Source organism: Panicum virgatum, chromosome 7N (genome assembly GCF_016808335.1).
Source record: "Panicum virgatum strain AP13 chromosome 7N, P.virgatum_v5, whole genome shotgun sequence".
In the NCBI taxonomy this organism is placed as follows: Eukaryota; Viridiplantae; Streptophyta; class Magnoliopsida; order Poales; family Poaceae; genus Panicum; species Panicum virgatum.
The window spans coordinates 39,862,211-39,875,463 of record NC_053151.1 but is presented as its reverse complement, the minus strand read 5'-3'; the positions used below and the strand labels follow the sequence as shown (position 1 = coordinate 39,875,463).

Sequence of the window (13,253 nt, the reverse complement as noted above, 5' to 3'; positions counted from 1 at the left end):
CACAGCCCTACTGTTTTTTGTCTCTCCTCGTGGCTTTCGCCTTTCGGGGGGCCAGCAAAGCTGTGCCCGTCTCTATCCTCCGTGCCCGGGTGCAGCCACGAGACGAAGACGGTCTAGCAGCAATGCACCGCATGACTTCCACGCCATTTCTTCCTGCGACGGCAAACCTCGGGGCCACCTCATTCAATGCAGATCCGTCGGCGTTGCCTGTGCTCGTCCGTCCGTCTTCTCGCACCCCTCTCGGCGGGTTTAGTTCCAAAAAAAACTTTTGTCAAATCAACAGTTTAATCAGATGTCGGGAGAATTTTTCGAACACTAATTAAAAAATTAATTTCAGAATTCACTTGGAAACCGCGAGACGAATCTTTTGAGGCATTTGACGCATCATTAGCACAAGTGAGTTACTGTAGCACTTATGACTAATCATGCACTAATTATGCTCAAAAGATTCATCTCGCCGTATACATCCAAACTGTGCAATTAGTTTTGTTGTTTAACTATATTTAGTACTCCATACACGTGTCCAAAGAAAGACACAAATTTCGAGGTGAAAATTTTTTAGAACTAAACGCGCCCTCACTTTCATCTGGTTATGCTGGAGGAATCTCCGAAGGGCCACCGGCATCTCGCTGGCTCGCCGTCGTCAAGAAAACACGAGAGAAACGCAGGGGCTCGGAGTGATCTGCACAAGTCAGCTGGGCTAATCATCACGAGATCGAAGAGACCCGATTCGAAAGAGCTCGTTTTTTGCCATCACCAGAAGCGATCGAAAAGGCCCATCACGGGATCGCCGTGTGAACAAAACCGAGCCGGCGAGGATACGCGCCGTGCGGGGCGCTGGCGCTGGCGCTGCCTTGACCATCTAGAAAGCGTCGCGAGGCGGGCACGATCCCCCACGGACGCCGCGCGACGGGATGAACCGGGCCAGGCCAACAGAGGAGGACACGCCATCGCTGACGCCAGCCCACGGCCAGCAGCCCCAATCCAACCAACGACCGGTCGCGGAAAGCAAGCGCCAAGCGGCCCCCCTCCCCCGCAAACTACTCTAGTTGATGGATTATCTCTATAAGTTTAGAATTAGCGCTAGCATTAGCGATCGCCTAACTTGGCCTCGACCCGCGATTATTTTATTTAACCCGGAAAAAGAAAAACCATTCCGTCACGTGGCTCCAGGGGAGGAAAATTCAACGAACGGCGACGCCGGTGCGAACCCGCCTCCGCTATATAACCGCGCCCCCGCCCCTGCCCCTGCTTGCCGTTCAACTCGATCACTCCACACAAAATTCGGCTACCTCACTTGGGTCTCGCGTCAGCTCATAAACCAAACAGAGAGGCCTCGTCGACAGTGGCCACCAGCCCGGAGCAGAGAAGGCAGATCAGGAGGAAGGCAGTATGCTGCTGAACGCCATCCGGGAGCACCAGCTGGAGGAGCCGTCGGAGGCGCTGGTGCTGGACACCATCCGGCAGCACCTCCTGGAGGAGGAGCCGGCGGAGGCGCGGCCGGCGTACCGGCGGAGCGAGAGCTTCGGGAGCCTCGTGGCGGACCAGTGGAGCGGCTCGCTGCCGTTCCGCACCGACGACGCCGACGACATGGTCGTGTTCGGGGCGCTGCGGGACGCCTTCGCCTACGGCTGGCTCCCCGACGGCTCCTTCGCGCCGGTCAAGCCCGAGCCGCTGCCGTCCCCGGACGACTCCGACTACTCCTACGACGGCCTCGGCCTCCCGTACCCGTACCCGGACCCGGAGCCGATGACGCCCAGCAGCGCCACCGCGACGCCCAAGACGGAGGAGGCCGCGGCGGGCGTGGCGAGGGGCAAGCACTACCGCGGGGTGCGGCAGCGCCCGTGGGGCAAGTTCGCGGCGGAGATCAGGGACCCGGCCAAGAACGGCGCGCGCGTCTGGCTCGGCACCTACGACACCGCCGAGGACGCCGCGCTCGCCTACGACCGCGCCGCCTACCGCATGCGCGGCTCCCGCGCGCTCCTCAACTTCCCGCTCCGCATCGGCTCGGAGATCGCGGCCGCCACCGCCGCCGCCGCCGCCGCCGGCGACAAATTGCCATCGCCCGAGCCCGCGACGTCCTCGGACTCGTCCTTCTCCACGTCCTCCTCGTCCTCTTGCTCGACGAGCGGCTCGACGAAGCGGCGGAAGCGAGGCGAGGCCGCGGCCGCGACGATGGCCATGGCCCTGGTGCCCCCGCCTTCCCAGCTCAACCGGCCGGCCCAGCCATGGTTCCCCGCCGCGGCGGCCGAGCCAGCGGCCATGGCGCCGCGCGTCGAGCAGCTGGTCATCTAAGGCGCCGACCGGACCACCAACTCATGCCGCCCACCGCGCGCGCGGCGAAGGCAATGAGGCGTGCCACGACGGACTCGCCAGCAGAGGCGCGGCGCAGGAACAGGACGAGGCTCCCGGCGTCGCACCTGCACGGTGCCGCGCGAATGCGACGGCGTGGGGCGGGGCGCGCATCCCGGTGAAAGCTCCACCGGATGGAACGCGATAAGATCGGGGGCAACTTGGCGGGGCAATTCGCAATTGGGGTCCCGCGAGCTCTGGATGGTGCTGTTGCGCCGTGCAACTCGCCCAAGTGGAAGAAGCTGTGTGTGTAATCAAGTGTCCTGTCTAGTTGTCAAGGTTATGCCGTTCAGTGTTTGCGTCATTGTCAGAGTGCTTTGTGCTTCTGATAGGATTTTCAAAAAATGTACAAAAAATAGTAGGGAGACGATGAGATTTGGAATAATCCGCTTTGTTCTTTGGCAACACCCAATGGGTGCGGCATCGTCTGATAAATAAATACGAATATCAAGCGGCTAAACATGAGGAGAAGTCAAGTGAACAGTGACCTCAAACTCATGACCCGAAATCTAAATCTGCCCGCCGAATGAAACCGGAATTCCAGGGCCGGGTTCGTTCTCACGTAGCAGCAGGCTTGCTCACGCCTCGCGGCAGCAGGATTTAACTAATCCTTCTCCTAAAACATTAGGAGAAGATCGTGCAGTGGCTCGGTGGGGCAAGCAAGTGGGGCGTGGCGCGAGAGTGTCAGCGTCGCCATCGTGCTGGAGACGAGAGGTAGAAGACGCCGCACGCAAGAAGCAACGAAAGAGGCGGGAGCCCTCGTCTTTACTCCTAACGAACCACAAAAATCTCGCGACCCCCCGTGCTTATCCGCAATGTGTAAAAGATCCATCGTCGACACAACGATAAGCATGCGTCTGTCAGTTAATCGTCGCACTGACCGTGAGGGTTAGATTAGGTTATTACGACCGCTACCACTGATTCCAGGCAGCATCCAGCACAGCGTTGTCGTGTTGCGCAACAGCTGGAAGCAGAGGGCCACGGACTGATGGACCGGAGTGTACATAGCAATATAGTAGTGTTAGTGTACTAGTATATGAGACGGGTTTCCAACTTGTTCGGTATTCTTGGTGGAAAGGTGGGATCAAAAGGAGAAAGCGGGTATATGATTATCCTCTACTTGCCGCCGGCCGATGTGTATGGCACCTGATTGAGCACAGGTCATGGGCAAAAGTAGGCCACTGTTTTGTGAATAGTGGCCCATCAGGAATGATGTGCTGTGCGAGTATTTTTTTATTGTTAGCAAAAAAGGAATATTTGAAAAGGAAAAGGAAGAGACAAAGCCACAAAGGCATGTTTCGATTGGGCTTTGAAGTGGGAAAGATCTGTGCCTCCAATTCTCGCTGCAAAGACAATGCGTTGCGCAAGGAATGGTTGGACTTGGACAGCAGCCAACTGGGTGTGCGGTGGCAAACCAACTTGTGCTCTACGAGAAGAGTTTCAAACCACCGAAGAATAAACTTGGCTCAAATTATTCACAGCCAAAATCAGGCTGCCCAATTTGAGAGTGCTGTAATTACTAATTAGGGGACCGCCGGACCGGCAAACGCTTGATGCTACAAGTAGCTTCTATGATTCCATTCCATCTGAAAAAAAAGCATGCTGACTAAACTAGCCTAGGTGACCGACCTAATGTGTGGCCACGGCATTGTTTGAACGGCTTCAAAGCTCAAGCCGTCGATTCCTGTCTAACTTTTGCCTAGAATCCTAGTCACAACTTTTCAATTTCCAAGGACTCCTGACTTTCCACGCCAGCATCAGAAAGTCAAGAAATCAGCCCACACCAAACATTTGTTTTTTTAGCGAAACCATACCAAACATTATTTCAATTTGTAGTAGGAAACGGGAATGTTTTCAATACCAAACATTTTGGGTTTGAGGTGCATGGGCCGCCGGGCACGCAGATCGCTGTTGAATGGAACTGCTGGCCTGCCACGTCAGTCGACAGCCTCTAGCTAGCGCAACCCCACCTAGCACACACAGAAGGATCAGAAGACGGAGAGGAAGGCTCAAATCACCACGGCCCGTAGAAGCGCGGCCCACGCCAGATTCGGCCTCTACCTAGTTCACCGCCACCGGCGCCGAGCGGCCGATCCAACGATGGTCGTGGCGTCCGCAAAACCTCGTACGTATCGCCTCAGGAAATGGCCGAGATGGCGAGTGCCGCGACACCACCCCAGGTGTCGCGCGGCGCCCGACACGAGCCCTGCATGCGTCCCACGCGGCCGCGCGAGCTCCCGCCCCCGCGCATCCCCACGAGCGCCCCTCCTGCTATAAACCCGGCTCTCCCGTGCCCTCGTCCATCTCATTCATTCGTAGTGCTAGTATAGTGGCAGTAGCGCTCTCGGGCAGTGCGTTTGCGCGGTAGCTATCTTTTGCTCTGCTTGCTTGCCATGGCCGATCAGCACCGGGGCGGCGGCGGGGGCTACGGCGACATGCACCGCGGCGGCGGCGGCGGCGAGACGCAGCAGAGGCAGGGCGCCATGATGACGGCCCTGAAGGCGGCGACAGCCGCGACCGCCGGCGGGTCGATGCTGGTGCTGTCCGGGCTGATCCTGGCCGGCACCGTGATCGCGCTCACGGTGGCGACCCCCGTGCTGGTGATCTTCAGCCCGGTGCTGGTGCCGGCGGCCATCGCGCTGGCGCTCATGGCCGCCGGGTTCGTCACCTCCGGCGGCCTCGGCGTGGCCGCGCTGTCCGTGTTCTCGTGGATGTACAAGTACCTGACGGGCAAGCACCCGCCGGGCGCCGACCAGCTGGACCACGCCAAGGCGCGGCTGGCGTCCAAGGCCCGCGACATCAAGGATGCGGCGCAGCACCGCATCGACCAGGCCCAGGGATCTTAAGGGTATAAGATACAAAGCGGATCGCGCATGCCCTGCGTGTCCAGTGCGGGGCGGCGCACGACCACCGCCGGTGCGGCATGGCCTACGGCAGCCGCCGCAGCGCCGCGCTAGCTAGCTGATCGTTATGATATGTTGTGCTTTGTATGTGCATGTGTCCGTGGGTTGCTGTGCGTTTTTCTTGGTCGTAGTGGCGGGTCGGATGTACTGCATGGTGGATGTCTAGTTTGGATGTTATGTTTATAATGAGGAATAAAATAAAAACGCAGTGTTCAGGATTTGCTAAGAGTTTCAAACTGCCATGTCGATCGCATTGTCGCTTGTGTTGAAGATATATCAGTACTGTGCAGCGTTATTAGTGTAGTTTCCGTTTCACACTCGAGTGTGAAAACGAGCTTGGGAGGGGATGATAATGGGTGTGTCTCACCCAACAAGTGTTATATCCTGGTGCGCTTGTTGGCCATGCATTCATGTTTTTTTTTTTTTGAGAAACATGCATTCATGTCACGAGAGCGTCGTCTTTTGTAAGATCTTTTTATTTTCCAATGCATACGACAAAGCATGCAGAGGGGAAATAAAAGCTTCCCGGGAACGGAAAAGGTATCTTGGCCGGATGGCGACGAGCCTGGGCGACAAGAGCCCCTGACGCGCGCATAGCGGTGAGCGGCGAACCAGACTGCCAGCAGTGCAGGGCTGTGCCGGGTTCGGACGAGTAGCCTGATTGGAAATTTGGATGAACCCCTCGTGCCCAGACGCCGGATACATATGCAGCTCGACGCGAGAGGCGAGCAACGTGGCGACGCTGCGGCCATCACAGCTGGGAATACGAAGAACGCACGTCTGTGACGTGTTTGTTCAATTGTTTGCCCCCGACATGCATGCGAGTGCTGGCGTGCTATTTGATTCTGAACCTCGTCTCTTTCAGTAGCTGCCCCTCTGAAATTCGTTCTCGGGAAGGCCAGCCCCGGCCCCGTGCCGGCAACGCCTCCCCGCCTTCAAAGCTCCATTGCAAACAGCTGACGCCGTGCCTCGCCGGCTCGTCGGTCTAGGCGTCTAGCCATCGGCAGGTGGGAGGAGGATGGATGGAGGTCGATCCGCGCGCAGCACGTCCAACCATCCGCCACCGCTACAAAGCGCAGTTCCCCTACCGGGGCGAGCAGCACGGCGGCTTCCGGGCAGACCCCAGTCCCCGCACCAAGGGTTCGCATGCCGTAGCAGCCATCAAGCTGCCCAACCACCGTTAGGAGTTTTATGCGTATTATGCGTTTCTTCTCCAGAAACGTGAACAAAATGCTGTTCTCTGAATCTTGTATGTACAGATACAGAGCGAGGGTACCAATGAGTTCTGAGTAGATGCATTGTCGTCACCATGTTATTTCGTTCACCCGTGTTCGAATATTAAAACAAAAGCCAGAGAACAATACTAAATACTGCTTCTCTGTTGGACTGAAACTGAGGCTAGCAGGCTGCAGCAAACGAGAACCTCAGCTCTACGGGTTGATATCTCGAGCTATATATATTTATCATCTGCCTGAAAGAGCCATGACATTGAAGCTGTTTGACTCAGGATACAGTGCGAGTCTTTCTTTTATGACTTTTGCAGTATCCTGCACAGAAAGATGCCCGAAATCGTAAGCCGACAACATAAAATGGCTGATGAAAGAAATGGCATGAGTGCATCAATTTACCTGCAACAAAGTATCAGGGGACGAAGGGCCATGGGATATTGGCCGCGACGTACCTCCATCAAGCTCATAAAGTTCTCCTGGATAAAGGGAGGGTTATGAGAAGGTGATCAACAGACTAATTGTTGGAAACTTAATATAAATCCAACTACGGTGTCTTGGTAGGCGATTGTGTGTTACATACCATCGACACAAGAGAAACAAATATAATGTTCAATTACTCCATCCTTGGCCTGCTCAGTAAAATAAGATCTGTCAGATGGCAACCAAAGCTGAAACAAACTCAGGTTAAAAAAACCTGTATTCTACAAGTGTATCTTCCACCACAGTTTGAAATAATTGTGATTCTCAGTTCTTTAATAACAACCCTTTAGACTGATACTGTGAATGAACGAAAAATGTTCAATTGTCACTCACAACGACATATTATCAACTTCATCACAGAATGCAGATATTCTGAATGACAATTGACAAATGCAATCACACAATGGCAAGGAAAACATGGCATGTGAGATGACGAGGCCAGAAAATCTGGCTGCAAATCTGTAACTCTGGATGGTAAGCAAACTGTTTTTTTTTTTAAGATGAGCAAAATGGTGTTAGCAGTTAGTTCCAAGATGGTCACTGATAACTGGAAACCATTTTGATTTTTAAGAAGCACCAGCAATAGAAAAAACAAATGGCACGGGTAACTAACAACAGAGCAACACCCATACATCTTGTGCAAATATTCATGCACTAGGCAAATGCTATTACCTCTGTGTCACCAGCAGAAACAGCAACAGAATGAGCATCCTCCATTTCTTGGTCCTCCTCAAGAAATGCAGCACGCTGAAATTATGAAGTATCCAATATGTTAGTTGAACACAGAGGCAATGCCTCTTCATGGAAGCCTTTGAATTGTAACACATGAACAACTAACCTGGACTGGATCCATATCAGCAGTTCGTTTATAAAATCTATCAAAATACGATCCCTCACCTGCAAACGAAGTGCTGATCAGATCTCATTACAAGTGAAAGGTAGCAACAGTAAAAGGATTGCTTTTGAAGGATCGTATGGTCTCAAGGATCATGCAGAAATGAACATTACTGTTTGTTTTTAGAGCATTGCAAATTGGCCCTGTAGCCTGTTGGCAACCAAATGGACTGTAACACCAACAGGGAAATCAATCTGAACATTGATATGTCCTTTGCAGCTAGACTAATAATTTTGCATGATTAAGCCAAGTATGTAGGATTACTTAGGGCAATTAGTTTTTTTTTTCGCGAGCGTGCCTGAGCACCAAGTATTTCATTAAGAGAAAGATAATTACAACGATGCAACTACGAGAGAACCCTCGTAGCGCAATTACTTAGGGCAATTAGTTTTCACTTTTCACAAACGATTGGAGTTTCACCAAATAACCTCTCCCAATATAGACGATTATCCAAAACATGTAGATGAAAACTTAAAAGAGATGAAAACTACTGGAAGGAAAAAGAAATACCTAGCTTGATTTTGGAAGCAGCATTCCCCAGAGCATGAATAATACCAACTGTTCCACAGGCGTTTCCAATTGTCTGCCTTGTGAAATATAACTTCTTGCTGGGCTCCTGCTTCAATTTTTTTAGCCTTTTAGGACTAATGAGGAAAAAGGCATAACCATACTCTTGACAGTTAACAAAGTTCTGTAAGTTGATGAAACTGAACAATAGTGCAACAGTTAAGTTGGTAAAACCCAGCTTTATCTCACGTATAGATTCAAGTATTTGATGAAACTGAAACCTTAGATTTATGCACTAAGAGTGCATCATTGATGAGCTAAGTTGGCTACCAATTGATACTTCTAACTATGGCACCTCAAATCTATTGAAACTTCAAGCTACTAATGTACCCGAGAAAGATAAAGTGCAAGTTTTTTATGTAAAGGAGAAAAAAAAAGTTAGGTTCATCAAAACAAACCTGAGCACGCTGACATTTTAATAATAGTACCATTGATAATATAAGTTTGATAAGTAATCTAAAGTATATGCCAACAGTACGTACAGACAGTCAAACTGTTCTGACTGGTGTCCACCTACAATATAACTAGCAAAATCACCCAATACAAGTTAGAAAAAATAGTTTTCTTTCTCACTTCAAAAAAATAAAAGTTTTGCGTTTCCCTGCATCGGATCAATAAAGGCGTTGGGCATCTTCAATGGAAACCAACTACTGAACAATTGTCAGTTCAAAAAAAAAAAACTGAACCATCATCCAATTCAGACTCACCTTGGTCTCCACCGGTGAGGCAGTCGAAGACTGGGATTCCTTGATCCGGTCCTGCCCACCAAAGCGTCAGAGTAATAAGTTCCTCCGCGCAGAAGATTCAAGCAACCTCAGGAAGCGCAGGGCCAACTAGGAACAGAGGATCCACCTGGGGGTAGAGCAAGATGACGGCGAGCACGGGCTGGGGCACCATGGCGAGCATCTCGTCATCGAGGCCGTACACGTCGCAGAACCCGACATCCTCGGGGACCCCCAGTCCCCACATGAACTGCACCAATCGTGAAGGGGCATGGGCGTTGGGCGCATGGCCCCGCCTTGGCCGCTGCGGTTGTTAATTTTCACTCAATTGCACTTTAGTCCCCTGGGTTTGAAAAAATAACTACTCTGATTCGTTTACCCAACGCCCAAGGCCCAACTGAAGTTTGTAGCGTAACATGCCAGACTGAGCTTATGTCTAAACCAATATACAATACTCGGGCCACATAACCTGTATGCATACAGAAGAGTCTCTTTTTCTGAAAGGATTTGTCCCAACTCCCAAGTCATGTAATTTGGGTCCAAGGCCAAACAGAGAGACAGCAACTTTGGGAAAAAAACATCAAGATCAACACATACTCTAGTGAGAGATCTTGCATTGCTAGCTCAAATGTGAAAGTTGCCAGGCTATGAAGATGCAGGGCGGAAAAAAGGCTGAAGTGTGAAATTTTAGAGGAACTATGTGCTATCTGAACAAACATATATCTCCTCCCGCATGTAGTTCTGTAGATAACTGTATTTCTGCAGAGAATGTATGCTTTCTGAACCCTCAAATCATAGCCCGCCGGCAAAATGACCGATGGCTGACGATGTTTCCAAAGCCCAGCGTCCTCAATAACGCCGGCCGGAGTTAGCTCACCGCGCTTCAGAAACCCTCCGGCACAAGCCTTGTTTATTTAGTCACAAAAAAGCCTTGTTTATTTCAAAAAAAAACAGGAATCTTAGAATTTCGGAGTACTGAATAAAGTCTATTTATAAAATTTTTTGTAGGGATGGATTGTAAATCGCGAGACAAATCTAATGAGCCTACTTAATCTATAATTAATCCATAATTAACGGATGGTTACTGTAGCATTATAGTTGCAAATCATGAATTAAGTAGGCTCATTAGATTCGTCTCGTGATTTACAGCCCACCCGTACAAAAAGTTTTGTAAATATATTTTATTTAATACTCTATATATGTGTCTAAATATTCGATGTGATGTTTTTGGGTGTAAAAACTGGGATCTAAACCGGGCGGCCGCTCTGCAAGTCAGTTCGACGATACTGAACTTGCGCCGTTCTGCTTGATCAGTTATTCAGCTTCATCGCAGCAAATAACATCCGTGCTTAGTGCGGGCGTGGTGGCGTCGGGTCGGCCGCGCTCTCTCTCTCTCTCTCTCAGGCCGTCAGGCGGTCAGGCCACGCATCGCTTCATGGAATGGTCTGCCCAGGCGGCGTCCAATCCTCACCGTGCAGACGGGCACCATGAACGCACACAGAGCAGGCCGTCAGGCGGTCAGGCCACGCATCGCTTCATGGAATGGCCTGCCCAGGCGGCGTCCAATCCTCACCGTGCAGACGGGCACCATGAACGCACACGGAGCAGGCCGTCAGGCGGTCAGGCCACGCATCGCTTCATGGAATGGCCTGCCCAGGCGGCGTCCAATCCTCACCGTGCAGACGGGCACCATGAACGCACACGGAGCACGCGCAACGGCGGCGGACACAAGAGCCATCGTTTCGCTCTCGCCAGTCGCCATGCGTCTTCTATCTCTGCAGCTAGTCCAGTTCTCACCATTCTGCCACCTACCTTCTCGAAAGGCGCATATACGTGGCCCTTAGTAGATATGCACGCACGCAAGGCGGCGGCGGGACGGTTGGACGGCGGTGGCGCTCCGGCGATCGATATGAAGCAGGGGCGGCGTTTCTTGGGACTAGAGGTGGACTGTGCACATCCACGAATGTATAGGCCGGATTCGTAATTTTTTTTAAAAAAATTCCGTCCTCCGGGTGGACGGTATTTGAAATACCGTCCACCCCTTGGGTACCCAAGAGCCGTCCAATCAAAGTCCTGCGGTTCGGATCAGATGAATCGCAGGAGGGCGGTCTTTCTTCGTCAGGCGCGGTGCGGAAGCCGGGAGAGCGACGGCTGTGGGGAAGCAGAGGAGGGTGGCTCAGTTGGTGGTCGCGGCAGCGTGGGCTGTGCTTGTGCAGGGTCCTCGCGGGGGCTGGTCTCCGGTGCAGCGGTGCCTACTGTTCTCGACCGCACGACGATGTCTACACTGAAGGACTCCCTTCCATGTCGTCTGTTTCCACAACAGTTTGCTACGTCGCCGGCAGCGATCCATGGCCTTCACCTGCTCATCTATGGCTTTCGCCGCTACCGTTGTCAATTTGCATCTCGAATCCGTGATATGAAGAAACGGCGGTAGCAACCAGACCAGTGTCCGGTCATCGCAGATGACATCGACCGCTCGGCAGGCAAACCCGTTCCGTTTGAGAACGCTGCAACTCCCATGATCGGATCCATCGATGCCATCAATGGACTCGTTGGTCAAAGCTGCAAATTCTGCGTGATCGAGCTAATTCCATCAGTGGACTCGTTGCCGCGCGGCGGCACTACCTGCCCCCGCGACCGCGTCGACGGCGCCGTCGCTCAGGTCACGCCGACGTTCCATATCGTTCTCGCCGTGTCCGACAGCCCCGCCAGGCCGCCATCGTCCGTGCCGTGCTTGTCGCGAGAGGGCAGGCCGCGAGACCTTCTGAGATGAAGCGAAAGGGAGCCACGGGACGCAAGGGACTGCCGGACAGCGGTGGCGCTCCGGTGACGCACGATATGAAGCGGGGGAGTCGTTTTCTGAGCGCCCGGGGTGGACGGTATTTCAAATACCGTCCAGCCCTTGGGTACCAAGATCCGTCCGATCGGACTTCTGCGGCTCAGATCAGATGAATTGCCAGGAGACCCTTCTTCCTCGGGCGCGGCGCGGAAGGCCGTGGACCCGAGGTGGTCCGCCGGTTCAAGAGAAGCAGAGGCGGGCCGCTAACTTGGGCGGCGAAGAGCAGCAGTTCACGCGCGCTCGGCATTCGGCGGGCATGGTCCCCGGCGCCGACCGAGCGGCCGCCTGTTTCCAGCGCAGATTACTACGCCGCCGGCGGGGATCCATGGCCTGCACCTGCTCGTCTATTACTTCCGCCGCGCTCCTTGCTCGTCAATTTCTGACCTGGCAGATCCAAGAACAGAAGAGACGGCGGCAGCCACCAGTCCAGCATCCACGATTCCTCCCGTCGCGGATGACTTCGACGGTTCGACCGCCTGCCAAGCCCACTGAAGGACGCTGCAGCTCCCACTGCTGGCGACGCCGTCGGCGGCTTGGCAACTCAGGCCACGCCCGCGCTGTCCCTGAACGCCACCCAGAGCACCAAACGGCGGCGTCTGAACCCCATGTGCGCCCCAAACGAACACACCGCAATGGAACACGGGCAAGAGCAGAGCAAATGCATCCCGGCGGCAAAGCTCACGGGAAGCGGACGCATATGCGGGCCATAGACGGTTCCTGAGACTTTTGACCTGATTCATCGAGGGCGCATAGCATAAGGAAGCAGCAAGGAGAAGGGTTTTCCCATCTTTTACAGCAATTTCTGCATCTTTTCTTTATCATTGAAAATATTTTGCTGTCCTCACTGCACCAGTTAGCAAGCAGATCTTAGAGGTAGTCTATCAATACATTTCTTGCCTGGTGTTTCCAATCTCAGTGTTACCGGTACATTTCTTGCCTCATTGGACTGACAAGATGAGTTCACGCGACTTTCCGGCCAAGCCGGCAGCCGCCAACGACCCGCCGACGGCGGACGGCCGCTCGTCGCTCGACACGCACGTTGGTAAACCCTGCAACTTCTATTTGATCTGCTCCATCCCCTCGATGACCTCGGTGGCGCGCGGCGGCGCTGCCTGCCCGTCGACAGCTCGGTCGCTCAGAGCACGGCGACGTTCCATATCATCCTCGCCGCGTCCGACAACCGACGGCACCGCCATCGTTCGTGACGTGCTTGTCGCGAGAGCCGAGAGGGCAGGCCACGAGGTGTTCTAGGGGAAGCGCAAGGGA

The 13,253-nt window shown here is 53.3% G+C and overlaps 3 protein-coding genes across 4 annotated transcripts; 2 read left to right on the top strand and 1 right to left on the bottom strand.

The window, feature by feature from the left end:
• The first annotated feature begins 1,235 nt into the window (after positions 1-1,235).
• Positions 1,236-2,812, top strand: LOC120682955 (ethylene-responsive transcription factor 2-like). The gene has a single exon (XM_039964962.1). The coding sequence runs from the start codon at positions 1,393-1,395 to the stop codon at positions 2,293-2,295; it is 903 nt and encodes a 300-aa protein (XP_039820896.1). The 5' UTR covers positions 1,236-1,392; the 3' UTR covers positions 2,296-2,812.
• Positions 2,813-4,676: 1,864 nt separating this feature from the next.
• Positions 4,677-5,475, top strand: LOC120680755 (oleosin Zm-I-like). Its single transcript, XM_039962279.1, has one exon. It carries the CDS (start codon positions 4,746-4,748, stop codon positions 5,196-5,198), a length of 453 nt encoding a protein of 150 aa, XP_039818213.1. The 5' UTR covers positions 4,677-4,745; the 3' UTR covers positions 5,199-5,475.
• Positions 5,476-6,509: 1,034 nt separating this feature from the next.
• On the bottom strand, positions 6,510-9,440 carry LOC120683723 (ubiquitin carboxyl-terminal hydrolase 3-like). Of its 2 annotated transcripts, none has more exons than XM_039965810.1 (8): positions 9,279-9,440; positions 9,134-9,184; positions 8,370-8,478; positions 7,803-7,861; positions 7,637-7,711; positions 7,065-7,113; positions 6,884-6,960; positions 6,510-6,802 (listed from the first exon to the last, which is right to left on the bottom strand). In XM_039965810.1, the coding sequence occupies exons 1-8, from the start codon at positions 9,393-9,395 to the stop codon at positions 6,719-6,721; spliced, it is 621 nt and encodes a 206-aa protein (XP_039821744.1). In that variant the 5' UTR covers positions 9,396-9,440; the 3' UTR covers positions 6,510-6,718. The 2 variants fall into 2 exon arrangements, with proteins under 2 accessions (XP_039821744.1, XP_039821745.1); XM_039965811.1 differs by having other exon boundaries at positions 8,370-8,475; positions 9,279-9,436.
• Between the last annotated feature and the right edge of the window lie 3,813 nt (positions 9,441-13,253).

What these genes read in the sequence shown, in the direction of transcription:
- LOC120683723 (XM_039965810.1), bottom strand. Translation starts at nt 9,395, where the DNA reads ATGTGGGGACTGGGGGTCCCCGAGGATGTCGGGTTCTGCGACGTGTAC. An exon ending in TGCTTCCAAAATCAAGCTAG is followed by an intron (nt 7,862 to 8,369) that starts GTATTTCTTTTT and finishes CTTCGTTTGCAG; the next exon opens with GTGAGGGATCGTATTTTGAT. An exon ending in CTGATATGGATCCAGTCCAG is followed by an intron (nt 7,712 to 7,802) that starts GTTAGTTGTTCA and finishes TCATAATTTCAG; the next exon opens with CGTGCTGCATTTCTTGAGGA.
- LOC120682955 (XM_039964962.1), top strand. Translation starts at nt 1,393, where the DNA reads ATGCTGCTGAACGCCATCCGGGAGCACCAGCTGGAGGAGCCGTCGGAG.
- LOC120680755 (XM_039962279.1), top strand. Translation starts at nt 4,746, where the DNA reads ATGGCCGATCAGCACCGGGGCGGCGGCGGGGGCTACGGCGACATGCAC.